General features: G+C 36.6%; 1 protein-coding gene across 5 annotated transcripts in view; it reads left to right on the forward strand.

The window, feature by feature from the left end:
• Window positions 1-845: 845 nt before the first annotated feature.
• Window positions 846-25,153, forward strand: part of LOC137023055 (transcription factor COE3) — a 119,012-nt gene continuing 94,704 nt past the window's right edge. For all 5 annotated transcript variants that reach the window (XM_067389648.1, XM_067389666.1, XM_067389657.1 and 2 more), the window contains exons 1-4: window positions 846-3,355; window positions 16,775-16,931; window positions 19,100-19,163; window positions 20,905-20,960. In XM_067389648.1, the coding sequence (XP_067245749.1) occupies window positions 3,222-3,355; window positions 16,775-16,931; window positions 19,100-19,163; window positions 20,905-20,960 (411 nt within the window). In that variant the 5' untranslated portion in view covers window positions 846-3,221. The remainder of the gene's footprint in view (window positions 3,356-16,774; window positions 16,932-19,099; window positions 19,164-20,904; window positions 20,961-25,153) is intronic.

A 25,153-nucleotide genomic window follows, 5' to 3' on the forward strand; every position in this document is an offset into this window, starting at 1 on the left:
CGTGACAATTAGCACTTAGCCTGATTCTAAACAGACTGTAATTGTTTTGTATTTTACAGAGTACTCATGTGTATTAATAAATAAACAATAAAAAATACATTATGTTATGATCCATATAAAATGTTGTTGTAAGCCGCCAAATCTCTAATCTCAAAACATCCCAGTAATTTGTATTTAGATCCTAATTTGCACATTTAAAGTGATTCAAAAGATTGCAATCTTTTGAAAGGAGTGTAATAGAAAAATGAATTAAATAATAATAAAAATGTTAAGCTTTTGAAGAACACCACGTTAAGTAAGTTTATAGACGCTCGAGCTAATTTCATAATTATTAATGATGAATGTCCTGAAACATTGCTTTTTTTTTTTGTTTTTTTTGTTTGTTTTTTTTAACTCGACGGCCACTAGGTGGAAACAACCGCTTGAATCTGACAGAAAGATGTCCGGATTGATATAGTGACTTCAATTAACCTGGAACAGTGAGCTACATGTGTGCGCAAAGACAAGATATATTAAGTGTATATTTTTGTCTCGATTTTTGTTCAAGTTAAATTTAGTTCTAACATATTCCGTCATTAAACCTAATAAAAAATGTCATTGCAATTATATCTCGTTTTCCCCTAAATATGTTCAGTGATATTTGATAAACTGTGCACTCCAAACTACAATGCAAAGCATAGACCAGTCAAGTTTTTTTTTTTTTTTTTTCGTAGCAAAATATAAGACGGATGTATATTGGATCAATGACTATTACTTAAATAGCAAAACAGACTTTTACAAACCGCTTGTGCAGTTATAACGGCTCACATGATGTTTTAGAATTTGACAGCGTCCCTTTCCGCGGAATACATGTAGGTAATATTATAGGAATGATGGAGTAAAAAACAAATGTTCTTGGTTGCCATACATGGACATTTGATAGAGAACTGCCAAACAATCGAAAGTGCCTGAAATACAGCGTTAGAAAATAATTTTCTACTTAAAACATCTAGGGCTTTCAAAACAATTGACGTCGCAGAAATATTTATCGCGTTCTGGGAGAGTTACGAAAAGCGCACAATAACATACATAGACATTTATCACGAATACAATCTTTATTTCCTTGTCTTGTGTGTAAGGTGTTAGTTTCGAAGTAACATGGTGTTGCAGATGCTGTGTTTTGGGTATTGACCCTTTAACCTCTTCTAAAATATAGAATAGGAAAGAATCTTTATACACCTAGTCTTGTGTGTTTTAGTTCGTAACACAACATAAGTTTCTGATGACTCTGATTATTGATCTTCAACCTCCACTCAAATATAGAAGAGAATGTTTTATTAGTGGTCAGGGGTCAGGGCAGACAGGGTTCGTGTTGTTTTTACATGTCTTTCATGAATCGGGCTGCTTTTCTGTCGCTTCAGGTAGGCTATTTTGTGTTTGAGAAGTGTATGTTGTACGCAACATTTTCGTGCCCTCAAAAAAGATTTCAGAAAGCAAATGCAAGATAATACTTTTGTAAAAAAATTTTTAAAGAAGACTTATGTGAAGATGCTTTAGCAAAATAACCACACAAATAGTCCCACAGTTGTTATTATTTAATAATAATGTGTAAAATATGAAGGAATCTGAGGTAAAAACAAACCTGTTTTTATTTATATGTTAAAGCAAATGACTGCATTATACGATATGGGCACTGCATTAGTGAATAATATTTTTTTTTAGGTGAAATTGGGTTTGAATTTTTTTCCTAAATCCCACTGAGTAGTTTTCTGACTGTGAGCTTTGAGATAGCCCTGTAATAAATATTTAATCAGGCATAATTTGGTGGAATTCAGAATAATGCCAAAGAACACCAGAAACCCTTAATACAATGCGAGTTTGCACAATTTAAAATTTATTTTGGATATTAATGTGTATATATGAGCAAAAACATTATCCTATTTTCTGGATTCATTTTACTTAAATTATATAAGAATTGTTAATATAATTTCATTTATTTTATATTTATATTGCAGGAGGCTAATAATAATAATAATAATAATAATAACATGATTATTATACTATTATTATCATATTTCAAGCAGCTTTAAATAACCTTGCGGTTTCTCAAATTTGAATATTTCTTCTAATTCATCGAGCAGGAAGAAATCTTCATTCCCCAAGGTTTTACAAAATTAAGAGATGTCACTGTTTAATAATACTAATGAATATTACTTTATTATAGAATATTACTGCGTTGCGTCATCTGTGGAAACACCATAAAGTTCTAGAGAACATAATCTGTACAGTACGCTTAGGATCCGCATTCACTCTCTCTGTTTAATATCAAATCATACCGGCTGCACTTTTAACTCCTGGAAAACGATATAATCGATTATATTTTAATCTCGATAGATGAAACGCGTCGAGAATGTTCCTGGATATTAAAGGCAAGTGTCAGGTTAAACTTGAAAAGCACGAGACCACTTCCACTGGCAGAGCGCTCAGTCCCTCTAACATCAGCTGAGTTTTTGCGGCGAATTTTGAAAATGACGCAAGGGATGACCGCGACCAATCAGAGCTCAGAACGAAGATTGACATGTAAATGACTTTGCCTTTTAAGGGCAAGTCTCCGCCCTCGTCAAGTCCACGCTTGTCCCCCCCGAGAGCGCTGGAGCCGCGGAACCCGAGAGAAGGTGCGCTCCGCTGGGACACAGGAGGCATAAAGAGACGGGGAGGGAGGGAATGAGATTTCTTGCTACCCAATCCCTCTTTTCCCCAGGGACAGCAAGCCTTCCCTGGTCCATCCCTCCCTCTTGTTTGGTAATCATTTCATTTTACTCCTTTTTGAAGCAGTCGCCCGTTTTATCCCACTTTTCATTTCACAATCCCGTGCGCGTCTGTTCGCCTTCTTCTTCAGAGCAAGTTCGCGTTCTCCCCTCGTTCTCCCCGCGACGAGAAGGTCTGCTTGATCCCGGCTGATCGTTTCCTTTGAGATGCTCCACAGCTCTTGCCTTCTCTCCACCCTCTTTTAACTAGAGACCGGTTAATCTTGAGTGAACTGAACTTGGGTTTGGAATCTAAAAGAAAGAGGAACACCCAAAGGGATACGGCAGCGCGTCTTTGGATAAGGACCTCTTTCCCCTTGTTGCACTTTGGGGAAGATTTTTTCCCTTTCAGTTGGTTTTTGTTAATCCAGGTGGTGCAGGAGGATTATTCCACTCGAGCTGGTGTAGAGAGACATCCCCCAGAAGGCTATTTTCATGTTCTCCATCCAGGACGGTCTCCCACGGGGAGCCTTGACCATGAAAGAAGAGCCCCTTACGAGTGGCATGACGCCGGTGCGCTCTTGGATGCAGAGCGCGGGGATACTGGATGCCAACACAGCTGCGCAAAGGTAAACATCACCAACAAGCTCCAAGTTGTTCATATTCCAAGTAGTTGGGTGCGTGAAACGGAGTGTCGTTAGAGGAAGCGCTTTGCCACAGTTCTGTGAGTGTTTCGAAACCGTTTGTTTTGAATCTGTAAGTGCTCGTACAAGGACGTCGCGCGCAGCACAGTATCCCAGTCAGTTTGCCGGCTGTTATTTAGTTGTAGACGTGTTGAAACTGATTGCGCCTCGTTAGTCGCTGCTCGCGCCGCTCCAGAAAGGCGGACTCTGATTACTCTGCCTGTCACACATGAGAAAACATTGTTCTACCTGATTTCTCTGTGCTTGAAAGAGAGCTGAAGATCTGTCAGTTGTCTCGGGTAGGAATCTCCCGCTCATTTCGCGCTAATCCGGTGATGTTTCACGTGCATCTCTAGTGAGAGGAACTGACAAGCAGGAGTTTTAGTTTGTTTGAAAAGAAAATATGCGATATATTCGAATGTCCTATAGTTGATTCAAATGATCTTAAATTATTTATTCGGATATATCTTATTTTACAGAATATAACCGATAAATACCGAATGTGAGGGGGGAATGAGTTTGTGAGGCTATTACGCTGTAGTAAACAAAACTATTAGGCCTGTTTTCAAAAACGGAAAAGTCAAACCGACGTAATGCAAATCAAACCAAACATTTGCGCCTGAATCAAAGTTAGTTTTAGGACTGCGAGTTCCTCCGCATATAGGCTACTCTCCCCTGGGTTCAAGAATGATGTTGAAACACCGAAGAAATGTGTGCTGTTCTGTCCCAGCCTTCAAGAGAGACCTGGGATTTTGAGAAATACTATGTTACACTTATGTTGACTTGTAGAAGTTTTACGCAGAGGGACAAAAATGTGTTTGAGCAATTTGAAAAAAAAAAAAAAAAAAAAAAAAAAGCAGCTCAAAATGATTATTATCATGCTAAAACTGTTAGAAATATAGGAGTAGAGAAAATTGGAAAAACAGGAAGCATCAGACTAATTCTGTAAAAATGAATTGTACGTTAATAATAAGACAGGCACGCTTTTTAGAAAATATAGGCTACATGTGTGTTTTTGGACCAAAAATTCTTTACTTCATAAACGCACAGAGAAAATTGACAAGGACTTGAGGAATGCTAATTTATTGCCATTGATTATTCTTTTAAAGGATATTTTAGCTCATTTAAAAACTTTACGTAGGCTGTCTATTTATTATATACATTGAATTTGGTTGCAGCAGGGCCAAACAATAAATTAACATATAAATACGAATTTATGTGATATGTATACTAAATTGAGCAGTAAAATGCAGTTAATGAGGCGGGTTGTTATTTTCTGCTGGTGTAGAAAAAGTATGCACCCTGAAATCAAAACATCTTCAGGACATACACTGAAGTAAGCTTTCGAAGCGTTTTTTAATGTAGCTACAAATAACCTTACAGTTCATTAAAAACATGTAGCCTACAAAGAGAGATATGCTGCGTTTACATGTTTTCGTGATTCCCTTGAAAATCCCCGCGGTATATTAATATTGCATATTGTGAAGGCTGGATAAAGTTGATGTTTCAAACTTACACGGAGGTCAGCTGCCGTGTGCAAGTGGCCGAAATCACCTGCCCATCCGCAGCCTTATATGCGCTAAAAAACACCTTGTAGATCACCAGTATTTGCAGACGAAACTGTTGATGTTTTACTATGATATTAATTAGAGACAAAAAAAAAAAAAAAAAAAAAAATGCAGTCTTTGGGCATCTAATTATCCTAGATGGGATAAACTCACATCTTGAATTATTTATTTGGGGGAGAAAATAGTTGCATTGCATGTAAGTTACAATGCATATCGCATGCAAAAAGCCCCTATATGGAGTTTGATAAGAAAAAAGTACGTTTTTATGTGCACTTATTTATTTAATTATTTCATATAAATCGGTCAAAATTATCGCGCGCTTTATAGTCATTTCTCATGCATAACGTTGTGATAAAAGGCCGTGCATGCTCATCATACAGCAGGGCTACAGGAAAAAGTCACTTATAAATGTTAATACCAAACACGCTCCCTCATAATAAATAATTTGCTCTAGCCAATTATCAGCCTCATACACAACACAAAATTCTCCCGCGCTCCTTACAAACGCAAACTATAGAGAAAGTGTCATGATAGCATCTTAAACTAAGACTCGAAGAATTAAAAAAAAAAAAAGATTAAAAAGCGTTCTTAATTTTTAGTTGTTATAATCCTTCATTTATTAGTATTGTACATTTCTGTATACGTTATGTATGAATGATTTAGTTAACTGTCAGGTAAAATAGCTGTACATGCATCTGCTTCTGCTTTAAATCTATCATCTTTCTTGCTCTCTCACTCTCTTTATAATTCATCCTAGTGCATTTTTTTAATAGAATTAGTGCTCCATTTTAATCTCAAATATACACTGATGGCAGGATATCAGTTTTATGGGTGCAGTAAAGGGTGTTCTCTTAAGAGACAGTAAAGTGAGTGTATCTAGACAAAATAAGCAAAAATGAGAGCTTAATTTTATTTGAATCCTTAATGTGATCCTGTAAATAATAGCATGTGTTGGCTATGGTGGTGATAGGTAGGTGTCTAGGGGTGAACTTGGTGGAAAGTGCAACCTTTTTTTGGATTAGTGCTGTCAGAGTAAACAAGGAAAGTCATTATTTTGGACACATTGAGAATTTGTGGTGAATTTTTACTGCAAAAATGAGGATTCATGTATGACCCTTTTATTATTACCCACAATATTTTAATATCTAATCAGAGTTCAGAAACACGGTGCGAATTTTCATTCAGCGTAAACTTGTTTGCATTTTTACGCAATCTAGATTGATGTAGATGGAGTTGGCTGAACAGGTTTGTGATGCTCAGGCAGCTCGGGGGTACGTTTGTGGGGTCCATCTCCCCCCGAGCATTTCTCTCTCTCTCTTTCGCTCGTTCTCTCTGGGCCTAGGGGTGAGTGAGAGGGCCGCACAGCTGGGGAACAGATTTCGATTGACCCTTTCACCGATTCCGTACCCCTACACTGTAAAACCTGGCAAAGTGAATTATGTCGCCTCTGTTTTGTCCACTGGGGGGGAGAAGGAGGGGTCAGACTAATGAAGTCCAGACCCCCAGGCTATATATATATATATATATATATATATATATATATATATATATATAAAAAAGCACATCTCTCCACACCATCCCAAAATCCCTTGCGTGCTGAAAGAGAGAGTGCAATGGCGGGATAAATACTATTTTTACGTGTTGCAACTCCAACTAAATACGCAACTGGACGATACAGAAATAGCACTTGGCCGCGCAAAAAAAGTTGTCCATGCAAGTTTAAAACATGTCCGTATTCGTAAATACATTAAAACACTCACCGATTCACAAAACACACCTGATTTACAGGGTCTCGCTCTGTTCTATCTCAGTCGACGCCTGCATACTGGAATGTAACACAGAGAAACAAGTGTTTTAGAAACAGCTGCCCCATAACATGCTAGCGATTAGCGGCCGGCTGCAGGGCCACCTCGGTAATGACCCCATTAGAAACGTACAGGTGACCAGTTAATGATTTCAGCTGTAGGCCACTAACGATTTTAGACGTTTTTTTAGAACAGTGTGAGCGAGAGAAAGAAACGAGTGCTGTAATTTGTAGTGTGTGTTCAGATCTGGCAGGTGCAGTCGGGCTAAACCTACAGCAAACATGCACAAGTGCAATACTAATAAAACACACACAGACCCAGCACTTCACACACACAGCACGGCCTCTTATGTAGAGCTATCTCAGTCCAGCTGAGGAGAGACATGTGACCAGTGCATTGATCAAGGCGTCCAGAGCAGATCAGTTACAATGAGGCCCTGACTAATTTTCACTCTCGCTCATGATTGAAAGAAAAACAAATATATTGCAATTTGAAGGGATACAATAATCGGAAAGGAATTCAGTGTGATTAAAGTATAAAAATGCAATAATATTCGGATGTAACAAATGTAAATACCCGTTTCATATGCACTTGATACACGTCTGCCGCTCTATTCTTTGTCACATGCTCAATTAGAGTGTCCTAATCTCATGAAACATTTGTCTGTAATTTAGCCGTCCAGCTCCAGGAAATAACTTCTCACTGTGCAATGGCTTACTTGTCTCTGTGCAATTACGAACAAATTAGAAATTAGCTGGAAGTGTTTAGCACTGGCTGGTTATACACTTTTACGATTAAAGAAGCCGAGTATTATGTTTCTGGAGTGTCTGAAGGTGCCGTCAGCTGTTTGAATTTGTTTGTGGATGTGTGTTAATCTTTATGGCTAGTTACACTGGCTTTATAGTATGATTAGCAATCATTGTGTGAACGGTGATTCTTTGCATTTAGCTTTATTATAATGAAAACTATTATTTGGATACATTAAAAGCTCTTTTTATATTTCCTCAAAACCAAAAAAGACACATTTAGTTACTCAGACTTGCATGAGGTGTCTGTTAAAACTGAATCAGGATTCAGAAACCTTTATTGAGGTTTCATTTCACACATTACTTTGCATAAAAAAGTCTGGGTTCATAATCATATGTAGCCTACATGTTCTTGTTTTGTCACAGCTGTGGAGCGTTCCACACTGACATCCCATAGCCCATGATAGCAAGCGATAAACAAACGGGGCTGAATTTGATTAGATGTCTAATCTGTGAGTGAGCCGTGAGTCTATTGACTCAGATCATCTCTTGTTGAGAGCTACAATCATTGAGCAATGATGGTACATCAACTCCTCTGACTCCACGGGCCATTCAGCAGAGCACCTTCTCTTTGGAGTAATACGTCAAAAGTGACGTTTAGCTAAATATTGGTGGCAAAAGCAGTGTTTTGTGTGTGCGAAAGTCAGTCGCTCATTGTTTTTTGTGTAAATTCAGATTTTGTTCAATGCGTTTGTTTAAAACAAGCTTTTAATTGGCATTGTTTAAACCACTGCATGATTTGATTCCATTTAGATTGAGATTATTCAAAATCATCAATCAAAAAAAAAAAGTAAATAAATAAATGGATGATTAATGACATTGAAAAGGAAATATTTTGGCTTTTTTTGAGAACCAAGCATATTATATAAGTCAGTATACATATAACCAAACATATCGGGGTATATTGAAAGAAAGAAAAAAAAAAAAAAAAGGAAAGGAAAGGAAAACAGTGTACATCTTAAACAATTGCATATGAAGTTTGTATTGCTTTCAAGGTTTTACTTTTAGATATATTTCCAAATACATTTTAATGTCATTTCAGATAGTTTTTTTGCAAACCATTTGACTATATGAATATAATAATCAAATAAAAAATAAAAGTACGTTTTTATTACCATCCAATGAGAAAAACCTTAACATCAATGTACTTTTAGAGCTGAACCCTCTTATGCATTATGTCCAAAAGAAGCCATTTTTTTCATTTTTTAAGTTACCTTAAGTGATAACTTTTGACCCTTACCCATAATTCTATATGTCTTCTTCATACATCGTTTTTTTGTTGTTGTTTTTTCATACTTCTGTTGCATGGGATATGCATACCTCTATCGAAATACATAATTTGGGGGACTATTATACAGTCAAACCAAAATTTATTCAGACATCTTGAACATTTCATTCATTAATACAGTTTATTTATTTATTAATAAAATATGACAAGATCTGTCAGAAAAAAAAAAATCTTATTTATGTCAGATAACACTTGAGCAAAACATGGTCAGGTCAAAGTGTCTGAATAATTTTTGGTCCCAAATTTGATCAATTTTACAGGTAGTCCACTGTATGAAGAATTTTTGGGTATAATATGTCACAGTTTACTTTATTTTGCTATCCTCACTTACATAAAAGAACTATAGTGTCCTGCACCCACTAGTAAAATTATATATATATATATATATATATATATATATATATATATATATATATATATATATATATATATATATATATATATATATATATATGCTTTTCTCTATTTTGTATTTAATAATTCATGCATCAGGGGTTATGGGAACACAATCAGGAACAGAGAGGCATGTAAAGATTACTTTTTTGGATGTCTGTAAAGTGTTAGTATTTGTGTGTGTGAATAAAACGGCGAGCAGGCGGTGGCAGTGATGCAGGCAGCTGGTGATGTATGTGCCAGCTTATCGCTGGGAGACGTGACAGACAGGCCGTTTGTGTTTGTGTGGCAATAGAAATCATGGAGAAATGACAGGCCTTTCTTTATGCAAAGATCCTCTCAGACACGTTTGCTTTGACTTACGGCCACCCGTTACTGTGCAGCGGTGACAAATGCCTCTATTACTCTCTGCACTCAGTCATTCCAGGAAGGTTTTCCTATGATTCCACGTTGTAACATCCAATTAGCGATAAAGAAACAAAGATGCCGACTATCCATAAATGCAATCAGCACATCTGGCGCAGCGCTTTCACCTCAGATAACAGCCATGTAAAACAGACATTTTTATACTTTAGGGGGATCTAAATTGCCCATTTTGACAATTTACAATGCACAAGGCTTGTGTTGAACAATTAAATCACAACATACTTGAGTCGAAAGAGAACGAGAGCTACACAGATGAAATCGCAACAGGCCAAGTGAACCAAAAAAAAAAAAAGACCCGGTTTGACCACAAGTGGGATTTAGGTTTCAAAACAACCTCTTCTTCTCTCTCTTTTCCTATTCTCGTTCTGTTTCTGCTCTCCACTAATCCCAATATGCTGCCCGTGCTCCTACAGCGCTTTAGTCCTCAACTCATTAAATCTTATTACACAGCTAATAAGCGCTAACCAAACATACCGCTGCCATGCTGACTGCCCGCTGCCGCCCCCAACACCACACGAGCACACACACACACATAAGCATGGGCAAATGTATGCCACAGTAATTGTCTCTTTCTGCATAAATTACTCCTCATGTAAACATAGAGTATGTGCATATCTTAGTATCCACCATCCTCCAAAATACTTCCACACGGACCCTGATGAGCACAAGAAAAGCGAGCATGCTCTGGTTCTCAGCTTCCTCCTTTCTCATTTGGTCTGTTTTGGACATTTATTAGAGTAAAGGTCAAAAATGATTTCCTTATGTTGGTTTATTTAGAGAATAATCTCCCATTGCAGGTTTTTGATGAAGGCAGGTGCTTTATCGACCAATCGTAGCCGATATCATCCAGCCATGTAACCTTTTTTTTTTTTTTTTTTGACGAGACCTTTCTGAGAGGGAAACTGGTTCTGAAACCTTTCTGAAAGGACGGAAGCAACAAAAGAGAACAAGAAATTATTAAAAAAGTGGAAATGAGGGAGGAAGAGTGCAAGAGAGAGAGAGAGAACAAGATTTACATTTACTTGTTGGATCACCACGTTGGCGCACAGCCAGGGCAGAGATGATTTTTCCGCGTCACATTTGTATAAACAGAGTGCTGCTGTACGGCTCATTAGTTCGATAGTGAGAGAGAGAGACGAGCTGTAGTTAAAGACTTCCCTTTGTCACAGTCCATCACAGGCGTGATTAATGTCACCAAGATGTGGGGCTGAGACCGTGATGCCACACATATGCCACACACACACTACCTGTGTCATATATAATTTTGCAGCTGTTTTAACAGACACCTCATGGAAATATAAGTAATACTGGTTGATATAGTCAATACAGAATTAATACACTAAAGATGAATACATTTATTCAGCAAGGATGCATTCAATTGATCAAAAGTGACAGTAAAGAAATGTGTAATGTTACTTTTAAACTTTTTATTCATCAAAGAATCCCGATAAAAATGTGTCAAGGTTTCCACAAAAATAATAAGCAGCACAACTAGTTGCAACATTAATAAAAATACATGTTTCTTCAGCATATTTTTGAAGGATCATGTGACACTGAAGACTGTAGTGAGAATCACAGGTATAAATTACATTTTAAAGTATATTAAAATAGAAATAGTTGTTTAAAACGTTTTTTTTTTTTTTTATTCCCTGTTTTTACCACATTTTTGATCAAATAAATGCAGCTTTGGTGAACATAAGATACTTCCTTCAAATAATTACAAATTTTACCGACCTCCAACAAAGGGAAGTGTATATAAAAGAATAACTCTGCTCATTTTCTTTACTCTCATTGACTTCATTTTGGGTGCTGCAGAGATCCTATGATTAAAGTGTATAAATAATAATAGTAATTTCAAAATTGACACCCCTTCTTATTCATTTAATATGGTCTCCTGACCTAATCAAAATCAATTTTACAGAAAATAAATGTAATTAAAGTATTTTTTGTCCAGTATTGTAGAAAAATATAATAAAACTAATTTAAATAAACACTTGGCAGGAGTGAACTACTACAGTGTGGATACTAATCAGAATATTGGCCACGTTTACACGACAAAGATGTACTAAAAACATAAAAAGAGTTTCCTTTGTGTTTTTCGCGAAGAGATCCCCGTTCACACAGATCTGTGAAAACAACTAAAAACGCTGTATTATGCATGCCAGGCCAGTAGTTGGCGATGTCACTTTGTAAAGAAACTCTCTGCGCCTATAGACTGAACATGTAGTACACTTTTTTCACTGATTCACTGTTTTTCAGATACCATTATTTGGAGACGATAACGGTATCATTTTCAAAAACTTGCACTTTGTGTTTTCAGGCCCCCAAAACGATGTTGTTGTGAATGACCAAACACATAAAAAGTTTTCAGTTTTTAGCTGAAAATAGTGTTGTGTAAACGCCCCCTGAGTATGTGAAAAAATTCATTTAATTTTATAGACGTCATTCGTCAAAGTAATATGACATTTTTCATGCAGGACTTTTAAAACATGTTACCAAATTAATTTCTTCAGTGTTAAGTATGCATCTTTTACAATGATTAATAACTTTATCGAACTTGGAAACATCTTTTCTTTTTTGCTGACATAATCTAAGCCACATTAGTGGGAAAAATAGTAGTAACCAATAACGTAGCCTAACATGATGATCCAATAAAATCCTGATAGCTGATATCAAGTACCGCTTTACATTATTTGAATATCAAATACTCTGTTTTACTCTAAAATATGACATGTTGGTGGAGTTAAATGTGTTGTAATTGACATATTTACAATAGAGTGGCGCAGGGATGACGTCAAAACCCGGAAGACTAATTCTCCATTGATTGAGATTGTCCTATGGATTTTAATATATATATATATATATATATATATATATATATATATATATATATATATATATATATATATATATATATATATATATATAATGTACAATTCATGAGTAAAATAAGGACTGTGGTAAACATAACTCAACGATTGTTGGACGTTTTGTTCTACAACATAAACTGCACACACTCCTCAAACATTCGAAATTCATGTTTTCAGATCTTATTTTACTCATAAACCACAGGAAAATCCCGCACTCTATCAACTTGCAAAACAATAAAATAGGTACTTCATTAGCAACGTTTCGATCGTCATCAGGTATCTTACGATCAAAACGTTGCTAATAAAGTACCTTTTTTATTGTTTTGCAAGTTGATAGTGTGCAGGATTTTCCCGTTTTTTCATATTTTGACTATACCAGTCTTTTTTCCTACGCACCTATCTATCACCTACAGGTGTGCGACGTTAATTGTTCACTCATAAACCACAGGAAAATCTTGAGGGAACTACTGGCAAATTAGGCTTCCTGTTTTTGACGTCATTCCACCCAATTTCAATCTTAAACATTTTGATTTCTCGTTATTTTGCAGTGAAATTATTGTTTTATTGAGATGTACATGTGAAGGCATCACTCACACACGTCATCTAACTCCTCAATATCTCAGCAGATCCTGCTGTATCCTGTGTATCGGCAGATTCTTCTCCTCTGCATGTTCATTAGCAGATGATTTCAGAGTTTGAGTCTCTGCGCTTAGTATCTATTTCCCTCAAGTGTTCAGGCCCTTGAGCTGTGAGGATCTTAGCCTGGGGTTACTTTTTTCATTTAACATAATTAGACTTTGCTGTATCGCATTAAGCCTGCAGTGTGCAAAGGGCCGCAGACTGAACCACCGACTGCCATTGCATAAAGAAAGACGGTGCTCTCGTATTCTGAAATGTCATCATTACAAACCCTTCAGCTCCTGCTACGAGCGGTTTATTGTTAAAGCAGTTCTGTGAGACTGTATTTATTGATTCAAATAAAAGTCTTCAAGTGGAGGGTGTTTTAACGTCCAGAATTGTGTCAGAACGTGGGTTGTTTCTGGCTTGCACGCTTTTTTTCCTTTTATTTCTCTCTGCTCTGTGACGAGAAGATGTCAAACAGTGTGTTTAACTGAGACCGTGCGCTGTAGCCGTCCGTTAGCGACTGATTTACACTGCTTTGCTGTCTATGTGTGTGTGTTTGTCACCTCGAAAGCTGTTATTTCAATACGGAGCGAGTGAGAGCTGTCCAATCGTGCCTGCCTCTGACTCACAACTGCTGGAGTGGATATGGCAGCAATCAACATAATTAAAATAATAACACTAACAAGCTTTCCGATTCGATCGTTTCCTGCACGTAAAGATCCGTGCTTTGCGAGACTGTGCGGGAACGCTGTCTCTCTCCTTCACCCCATCAGAAACATGACGCCTGGCTTTGTAACCGAGCTGATGGGGTAATGGAGAGGAGCACATGATGCAATGCTTGTGTGTTTAAGTGTGATGCTGTTTTTTTTTTTCTTTATCTCCCCCAAAAATGTGTCATTTTGTAATTCTGTCTTCCTATGTGAAGGTGATAATTTGTGTTTACATGTGCTTGTGCATTTCATGCAGTGCAGATGCAGGATTTGGTCCCAGACTGTTGATGTATACAGCATATATATTTATGTATTATTATCTGCTAATTCTTTTATAATAATTATGCATGGAGCTAATTCATGGATCATTCATATAAATTTGAACCTTAAATCTTAAAGTGTTTATAAGTAATCGACATGTTACATGTCCACAATTTTTTTTTTTTTTAACATAATATAATATATAATATGTTATTGTGATCTTGTCGTATCGTCTTATTTTGTATGCCTTTTTCTTATTGCGTTTAGAGAGCATCTGTCAGACTTAGCACCGCCCTGACCAGTCAGACTGCTAAAGATCTTCACTGCGAATCAATTACTACAGATGAAGAAGATCATATTTCCCATTTACGTTGAAGTCATCCGCTTTAAAAGTGCTCCTCCCAGAATCCCCCTCCCACAGCCTCTTCTGTGAAAGCTGTTTTTGCCTTCAGTGTAGTAACCTCAACTTCACGAATGAGATTTCACCAGGCTCGGATACAAATGAAGCATTAAGCCCTGGTAATAGTACTGGGGAGGGGTCAGGCTTTATTAATGTCCTATCAGGGGAATATCTCAACGAGCGGAGACAGAGAGCAGGCCGCTTTCCAAAACACTGGCTCCCCACCCCGAGCCCAGCAGATGAACAAATATTTATGTATGAGCATATTTTTGAGATTCAAATGCATTTCGGCCCACCTCGTCAGGGTAACGAGTAAATAATGAACAGACTTAACAATGACAGCTGCAATTTATGTCTGTGAACATTACGCATTTTTCATTTAATGATTTAGGGAATTATAAATATTACGGGGCATTTGTTTTTCCTTAAATGTGATGCCATTTTTCTATGAATTATGTTAAAATACTTTCTCCGTTTTTGTTGTTTAGGAAAGAAGTCTGCATTTATTTGGTCAAAATACACTAAAAGACTATATAATACTAAATAATACCACACTGTAATACTGCACAGTAAATACTGTAATAATAATAATACAATTTTAACACAACATATTTTAAAATGTAATTTATTCCTGTGATGACGAAGCTGAATTTTCAGCGTCTTCAGTGTCACATGATCCTTTGGAAATCATTCTAATATGCTGATTTGCTGTTTGGGGCGGGACTTTCTGTTTGGCAACCAATGGCTGATGTGTTTTGAGAAACCTGTTTGAAACAAGTCATTATTTTTCGTGATACTAGTTGGTACATAATCACCTTTATATACAGTACATCAATTTAGTACTTTCAAATGATTAATCGTGATTAATCGCGTAAAAGTTTGTGTTTGCATAATATACGCGTGTGTGTACCGTGTATATTAATTATGTATATATAAATACACACATGCATGTATATATTTAACCAAAATATATTATATTTATATATAAAATATTTATATTTATATATCATATACATTATATATAAATATACATGTAAATATTTCTTCAATAAATATGTGTATTTGTGTTTTAATAAATATACACAGTACACACACATCACGATTAATCATTTGACAGTACTAAAACATATACATAAATATTTATCTATAATTATTTATTTATAATTAAATTATATTGTTATGATTTAATATTTCAATACATGTCAGATTTCTTTGTTAAAATGTAATGTGGAGAAAGTGTTCGAGTTAGACTGAGTGCTTGATGTGCTTGAGGGAAGGGATGCATGCATTACCACCCTATTAAAAATACAGATCACCTGCATTTTAATCTTCCTTCCTTTACTTCAGGCCTACATCTCTCTCTGAGGACCATGTGTCCACTGATCCAGGTATGGGAAGATGATCAGTGCATGCATCAGTGGACCATGGCTGACGGTTTGATTGATAGGTGGACGTGTAGGGTTGGCGTAGAGGTGCGGGCCTCCTTCTCTCGGGCTGCGGGAGGATCCTCGGTCTCTGTCAGTCCTTCTTTGCCACGCGTTCTAATCGATGCTCAAGTGCGCGAGTCAGGATGGAAGCTTCTATCGGCTGAACCCTGGGGAGGCCCGAGCAGGTTTGACTGACAGGTCAGGGAAAGAGGAACGCAGCAGTTGCCAGGCGAGCCGTACCCAGTAGCGATTGGCAGCCGCAAAGGCAGACGGTGCCTTCTGGGGTCCTCGCTCCGCGCCAGATTCCAATTGTTGAGGTGGCAGAGCAGAGAGGGGCAGACAATAGAGTTCATGGCACACACAGGGCATGAGAAAACAAGCCAAATATCTCTCTTCTAACACCTCTCAGTAATGTCCTGTTATCTCTCTTTGTAACAGCTTGTTTGCCTTTCCTGCAGTATTTCCTGTCTTTACCATTTTACGGATTTGATTTGGGATTGTCATACAAGTATACATGGGAGTTTGCATATTCCCATGTAGAAAAATGTTGTGATTCACATGCAGATCTTGTAGACATTGCGACATCGATAGACATCGATGTAGACATTGCGGTGACTTTTCAACAACACGCCGTTATATATTTATGTGCAATGTGATATTATTTGTAAAAGTTCATGTGAAACTGCCAGTTCATCTTTCTGCAAGCTCATATTTTGAGTGATTATTTGGGTTACAGTACATTAATCTCTCTTTCTTCCATCTCTCTCTCTCTCTCTCTCTCTCGTAGTGGTGTGGGTTTGGCAAGAGCCCATTATGAGAAGCAGCCTCCTTCGAACCTGCGCAAGTCAAACTTCTTCCACTTTGTGCTGGCCCTGTATGACCGGCAGGGACAACCCGTCGAGATCGAGAGAACCTCCTACGTGGACTTTGTGGAAAAAGACAAAGTAAGCACTCTGTCACTAATAGCCGCCGCTCTACAACGCAACAGGATTTGTGATATGCTGGGGTGCTGCTTATTGAACTTAGAGAACATGCTAAGAATGTACTGTATGGTATAATTGTTTGTTGATGCATTTCTTTAAATAAGTCGTGTCAAAATAAAACCTAGAAATAATTCTGATAAAGCTGAAAAGTTCTCATAAATTTTATTTTAAAATCTTTAAAACCTAAAATGTGAGACATAATGATTTTACGTCATCTCACACTTTGAATGGTTTTATTTTTATTGTTGCATGGGTTAAAATCATTGTTTATTTTTGGAAATGAATCCGATTGTAGTTTTTGTAGGTTAAAAGTAATAAATAATAATATGTTAATATATCGTAACATAAAAAAAAAAAAAAATCCTAAACATTTTCCAAAGCCCCCTTCAACAATGTTTAATATAAAGTTGTTTTAAAAGTTTCATTAACCAAAAAATTTTTATATATTGATCATACACATTCATTATTTGAAATTATTATGTTGTGTTTTGGATGTAAGATGCTGTTAATATAAATACTCGGTTTATAAAACTACACCAACAATTTTTTTCAACATCCCCCAAACCCTCTGCAACAATGTAAGAATTGCAGCAATGTACCCAATATATAATATATATTACTTTTAAATCTATTATATATTAAATTATATTCTTTATTTTTTTGCTGTTGTGTGGATGCAGTGTGTATGTGTGAGATCTAAGTTCAGAGCTTCACATTCACAATATCTCACACTCAATATTGTCATTCTCAATAGTAGCAGTACCAAATAATACGTCTAGGGGGCAGCAATGAGACCATAAGAAGTGCATTAACAATATTATTTAAAATGTTCTTACCAACTTTAAAGCATCATTTATTTTTTAAATGATAAAATATTAAGCTTTTATAAGAAAACACTGTGTTTAGCATATTATTACCTCACATTATTTTATTCTTCGTCTGAGTCTGATTCTCAGGATTAGCATCATGGGCATAAATCTTGCTCTTTCCCAAAGCGTTGCTCTAAAAATCGCCCCTTCACGGTACCACTAGCTCCATTCTGGAGTGTAGTCGTGTGTTTGTACCTGCTAGCCCTGCGGTGTGTGTCGGAGGGTAGTCCTGCTTACCCCGCAGTGTGTGTGTCGGGGGGTTGTTCTCAGTAAAAGGTTACAGAGAACAGCTCCGCCCACCGTCATGTGGGATGGGGTCCAGCTGGCACGGTCAGCGCTCTGTCCTCACTGTCCGTTCACCTCCGCCATAACCCCCGCCCAGCATCCCCCCTACACACTCCTCCACTCCACCCTGGGTTGCTGCCAAGACGCTACCACTGAACTTGGCAGTGAGGAGATAGAGAAAGACTGACGACATGTGTGGGTGTGTCGTGTTCCTGCGTCTCATTGGATTGATGTTACATCAGGGGGAAATAACTCACCTGAAGCCTGGATGTGATGCTTAAATGTAAACCTCACACGATCTTAGTCCAAAGAGTGAAATCAAACTAGGCTCACATTTGGATGCACTGCAGTTCTTGTGCTGTGATTTCGAAATGATTTCAGAGTGAATGCCTTCAAACAATGTAAGAAAAAAAAAAAAAAAAAAAAAGACTTTTATTGAGCATTGAGGATACTTCAAATTGATCAAAAGTGACAATAAAGACATTTATAAGTTCACTAAAGATTCTGTTTCAAAGAAATGCTGTTCTTTTGAACTTTATATTCATCAAAGTAGCCTGAAATAAACTATTATACTGTTGTTTCCACAAAAATATTAAGCAGCACAACAATTTTCAGTCATTACCATGACATTCGCAGTTCAGATCTGAAGGTCAATGTGCTAAGATTACTTGTCTTGATGGTAAATGCTTTAATAAATGACCCCAATAAACACAGTACACACTGTAAAAAAGAATTGTTGGTTTTACTTAAGAAAGTAAGTTACTTGGTTGGCTTCAAATTTTGAGTTTATATTGAGTTAATACAATGATGATTGATTTCAATCAACAGAAACTCACAATGTTATGCTGTCTGAATCACATTAATTACTGAAGTTGATTTGACAAGAAAAGAAAAAATGTTTTTTTTTTTTACAGTGCCTATATATGTTGTTTTTGATTCTCATACATTGTCCTACTTGCTTTTGTGTCCTTTTAGGAATACAATGGTGAGAAGACCAACAATGGCATCCACTACAGGTTACAGCTTCTCTACAGCAACGGTGAGGCCCATACTGCTCCTCCAAACCCTTTCCATATCCCATCAATAACAAAGACATATTGCGAGGCAGAGCGGGGCCAACTGTAAACGATATGTAACCACAATCATGCAACATGTCTCATCACATCTGGGAGAGTATTTGAGAGCTCCATCTGTTTATCCTGAGAAGAGTTCATGCTGTTGAACACATTTGCCACCCTTTCACAGTTTACGCTCATGTCTAATGTCATTCCACGCTACTCACCCACACAGACACTTTAAACATGGTCTCATTTAGCTCTTAGCTCTTAGTAAGTACATACAGACTGGCTACATCTGTCAGAACAGGTATGATGTTACACGTGTCAATATTAGTGATTTAAATAGTGATATATACTACACACATTGGCATGACAGGAAAGTTAAATATTAAAAATAAAAACATTATTTTAAATTTTAATATTTCACAGTATTGCTATTTTTACTGTATTTTTGATTAAATAAATGCAGCCTTGGTGAGCATAAGAGACTTCTTTCAAAAACAGTAAAAAATATCTTACTAATGTACATATTTGCATAATATAAGCACATTTATTGATTTACACAGTCATGGTAACACTTTAAAGTAACTTTCATTAAACATTGTTACATTATTCAATGCTTAACAGATCTTCAGTTAAAGAATTATCACCCAAAAATTAAAATTATGTTATCATTTACCCTCATGTTGTTTCAAACCCATATGACTTTCTTTTTTCTCTCGACCACAAAAGGAGAAATGCCGGACGAGTTTTGTTTACAATGAATGATGAGCTTTTAAGCTTCAAAAAAGATTAAATAACTCCATAAAAGTACTATAGAAGTGGTCCAACAACTTGTGTACAAGATTTCAGGCCTTCTGAATCCATGCAATATCTCTGGCATTTATGATAAAAGTAGCGATATCCAGTTCATGAACAAACAATTGTTTTGAGTTGGATTTTTTTAATAAATCTGTTCATCTTTTCCACAAAACCTGTCTAATACATTTCCTGCATTCAGTTCGGGTTTGGAGGTTGAATAAATGAAGTGAACTATTCTTTTAATGTACATTTAAACAGTTAGAAATGCCACCTTGAAATATCTGAAAATGAAAATGAAAGTTATCATAAAGTTTGACTCAAGATGTATGCTATAAGAAGAGTCTGAACCAAAGACTCAATGCAAGACTGTTCTCTTCTCCTGCTCTCCTTAGCGTAATGCTAACAGCCAGTGATGAGTGATATGTCTGTAGATGTGGATTCTCTGTCATCCACCAGCGCAGAGACAGCAGGCCAAGAGAAAATGCGAGCTCTCACACTTTAAGGCGGGAAGATCATAAATAATAGAAAAACTGAGCTGAGTTTGTTTTTGCTAAGAAGCGTTAGCGGAATAGCTCAGTCAGCACGACAAGCATAACAGAATGCGCATAAACGTACTGTAGGGAAAAGAATATTAAAACAAATTAATTTCCGCGATTTTCATAAGAAATGAGTCCCCTTATGTCGACTTTTCAAAACAATTGGGCTTTGCGTTTAGGGCTGGCTTTCTGTTTCGTTTGCTCAAAGAGCCTTTTAATTTGAACACACGCTTGATTCTACAAGTATTTGTGTTGAAATATGGCACATTACATTTTTTTTTTTACTATGCAACTGAGCAGGATTGCATCATATGCAGAGCATATGAGAACATTTGTGCGTCCGAGATGAATGGTTTTGTGTCTAATTTTTAATTTAAACTTGCAGGTATCAGGACAGAACAGGATCTGTACGTTCGATTAATAGACTCCATGACTAAACAGGTAAGCACTTTTTGAGTTTATTTTCAATGTGTGTTTTTTTTTTTGAAATTCTGCTCCACTCTGAAATAAGTGTATCCAACCTTACCTGGATATATGCATACTCACGCTAAGCGGTATGCACTATATAGCAAATCTCAACTGCTTGATTGTCATATTGTTGATAAATGTTAACTATATTAGCACCCGATTTATTTTCAAAAATGAAAATTCTATCATCATTTACCCACCCTCAAGTTTTTTTAAAATCTGTATAAATTTCTTTGTTCTGTTGAACACAAAGGAAGATATAAAGAAATTTTTTTAGCCACACACCATTTTGGGGCACCATTGATTCCCATAGTAGGGAAAAAACTACTATGGAAGTCAATGGTGCCCCAAAACTGTTCAGTTTAACACATTCTTCAAAATAGCTTCCTTTGTGTTCAACAGAATAGTTGTATATAGTAAATCCTACTTCTCATCCTACATTCACACAGTATCAGTATCCTTATGTAAAGCAATATATACTCTTTTGCTAATCTACAGTTCTCTATATAAAGTTGTATAATAATAATGATAATAATAATAATAAATATATATAGCGCTTTTCTCTGCACTCAGAGCACTTTACATATGTAAGGGGGGAATCTCAATCACCACCAATGTGCAACATCCACCTGGATGATGCGATGACAGCCATACTGCACCAGAACTCCCACCACACACCAGCTTATTGGTGGAGAGGAGACAGAGAGATGAAGCCAAACAGTATATATAGTATATGGGGATAATTAGGAGGCTATGATGATGGACAGAGGTCAATGGGAAAATTTGTCCAGGATGCAGGGGTTACACCCCTACTTTTTTTCAAAGGACATTCTGGGATTTTTTTAACCTCGTTTTAACTTTTCATCAGAAGGACGAGTAACGAGTATAACTATCCAACTTGTATCCAGCCACATACATGCAATACATTCATGTAAAACAATATATATAGCAAATCTCAACTGCCTGATTTTTTAAAATTTTGTCACAAAATGTAAATATATTATCAGCCATCTCTTTAACGAGTTAGTTCACCCAAAAATGAATATTATGACATTAATTACTAACCCTCATGTTGTTCCAAGACTTTCGTACATCTGCGGAATGCAAATGAAGATTGAAATCTGAGAGCTTTCTGTCCCTCCATAGACAGACTTCACAACTGAAAAATTGATGGTTCAAAAACTTCATAAAGAGAATGTAAAACTAATCCATATGTATTGAGCAGTTTAGTCAAAATTTTCTGAAGAGTCATGATTGCTTTATATGATGAACAGATTGAATTTAGGCTTATATTCACATGTAAACATTCATCAAATCAGTTGTGGTATATGGAAGCTCAAACGTGTTTGCTTGATGCATACAAGAACCAATAAGGTTCATTCTCTTGAGTTACGCAGCACGTTTGAGCTTCCGCAAGAGGTTTGTTCTTGCTCGTCAAGCAGGTTCAGATGAGCTTCTGTTTATGTTCGCTGATCAATGTTTGTGCATAAAAGCCTAAATTAAATATGTTCATCATAAAAAACAATCGAGTCTCTTCAGAAAATTTGGACTAAACTGCTCAATTCACATTGATTAGATTTGCGATTTCTTTATGAACTTTTTGAAGCGTCAAAATTTCAATTGCAGAGCTGTCTATGGAGGGACTTTTTTCCTCAAAAAATCTTCATTTGTGTTCTGAAGATGAATGAAAATCTACGACATGAGGGTGAGTAATTAATGACAGAATTTTAGGGATAAATATATTCAACTTTATCCGCACACATACAGTACATCCACGTAAAGTGATAAATACTGTATGACAAATTTAACTGCTTGATTGCCTGTATTGTCGCAAAATGTAAATTATATTAACGCCCCGCTTTAATCTGCTAAATGTGACTATAAGACATGGAGATATTAAGATATTAGAAAAATTAACTTCATGCTTTTCTAAAAAAGTAAAGCTGCTTTGAAAAAACGTGTATTGTGAAAAGCGCTATACAGATAAATTTGACATGGCATAAACTTCATGTTTTATGGACCCCGCATGCAAATAAAAGTGCCATTAGAGATGCCTCTCACACCCTGAACTCAGTCCTGCACCTGCGTGCTTCGTTCCGTAGTGAAATGGACCAGACTTCAACCCCCTCCAGTCTTCGTATGGCCTATCCTTTCCCCAGCCCAGCAGGTCCCACTGTCACTACGTGTCAGCCTGTCTCAGATCAATATGGCAACCAGTTCCTCGACAAAGCATCAACCCCGGAGACCAATCAATAGGCCTTAATGTAGCTGCAGAGCCGACACGCTGGAGACAATAATCCTCCCGACGACAAAAAAGGGCTGTAGCTGTGTGCGCCTGTAAAATCCTTCCCCCCTACCCACGCACGCAGCCTTTTACATATGTGCATCAAAAGCGAAGCTGCAAATATCGATCAACAACGGACACGTTTTTCTTCTAATTGAGAATAAGAGGGAGAGGGATCTTGGTTGAGCTATGCTGCCTCCAATTTGAACATTTTCCCAAAATTAATTTTGCAAAATAGCTTTGTTCTACTAATCAAATTATTTCTTGTAAGGTGAGATGACTTAATTAACGTACCAGGAAAGAGTGTGTTTGGAGTTCATGGAAGAGTTGTAACACTATTCCATATCACTGGACTCAGATGTGCTTGAAGATCTGGGGTGGGGCCACTACTATGGCGCCAGCAATGTGGAATCAAGAACGATGATATATAAATATCGACCCGATCCACCTTCCGACCCCCTCCGATACCAAATCCCCTCCCCCTTCGACAAAATTGGAGGATGGTGATGAAGAGGAAGAGACTTTCATAGGCAGCGGAGAGAAAGATCAATAATGTAGAAGTGGTCGTTATCCTAAAAGTATTGTTCCCTAGGGCATTGGGTCAACCCCGTCTGGCCGACTGACCAGAGTAGAGTAAGATGGAGGATAGTTTGAGGCGGATTGTATTTTGTGTTCCTTACGTGTGTGTGTGTGTGTGTTGTGTGTTTATGATGGATTCATCTTTACTGGTGATTGGGATGAGGTCTGGTTGGAAGGGGGGTGAGTCCTTTAACTTCCTTGATATGCACTGATCATCCGTCATTCAGGCCAGGCATGACAACCCGATGATGGATGCCTGGGAGGAGGCCTCTCTTTCGGGGCCTGGCTGGCCATCTGGCTGCTCGGGTTGGATGCTGATGGGGAGAACGGGAAGATTGTTACTCCACATGAGCCCAGGCAGCGTCTGGATCCCCCTCAGATCGCTGCATACGTCCAACCGCCAATGAGCAGATTTAGCTTTTAGCATATGTTAAAGTTGTCAGCATGCTTCGAACCAAAAACATGACTAATGACCAGGTGTCAACATCCTAAACATTTATCTTGAGCAATCACTGGTTTCATGATGAGCTAAAGGAGGGGTTGGCCAAGTCTCGAAACAATTAAAAAAAATTAATTAAATAAATACATATATATCTATATATATATATATATATATATATATATATATATATTTATAAGTATACATTATTTTATATATATATATATATATATATATATATATATATATTTAATTAATTATATATATATATATATATATATATATATATATATATATATATATATATATGTAAAATAATGTATACTTTTATTATAATGTATATTTTATTATGTATACTTTTATTCAGCAAGGACTCATTAAATTGATCAAAGTGACAATGACGACATGTATGTTACAAAAGATTTCTATTTCAAATAAATGTTCTTCTTTTGAACTTTCTATCCAAAGTGTATTGAAAGCATGTATTATGGTTTCCACAAAAATATTAAGCAGCACAATTGTTTTCAGCATTGATAATAAGAAGAAATGGTTCTTGAGCAGCACATCACCATATTAGAATGATTTCTGAATGATCATGTGACACTGAAGACTGAAGTGTTGATGCTGAAAATTCAGCTTCGCTTTCAGGAATAAATTACTTTATAAAATATTTTGAAATAAAAAACAAATAAATAGCTGTTGGGTGAACACATTAATTCACTTCCGGGGTAAGTTGTCACACTGTATTAAATTAACTTTTTTTCCTGGATAATAATTGTGGAATAATTTTTTTAGCCAACATATTGTATGTAAAACTGTCAAATCAATCAAATTCCGTCATCATTTACTCGCCCACAAGTTGTT

This window comes from Chanodichthys erythropterus, chromosome 1 (assembly GCF_024489055.1).
Source record: "Chanodichthys erythropterus isolate Z2021 chromosome 1, ASM2448905v1, whole genome shotgun sequence".
Classification (NCBI taxonomy): Eukaryota; Metazoa; Chordata; class Actinopteri; order Cypriniformes; family Xenocyprididae; genus Chanodichthys; species Chanodichthys erythropterus.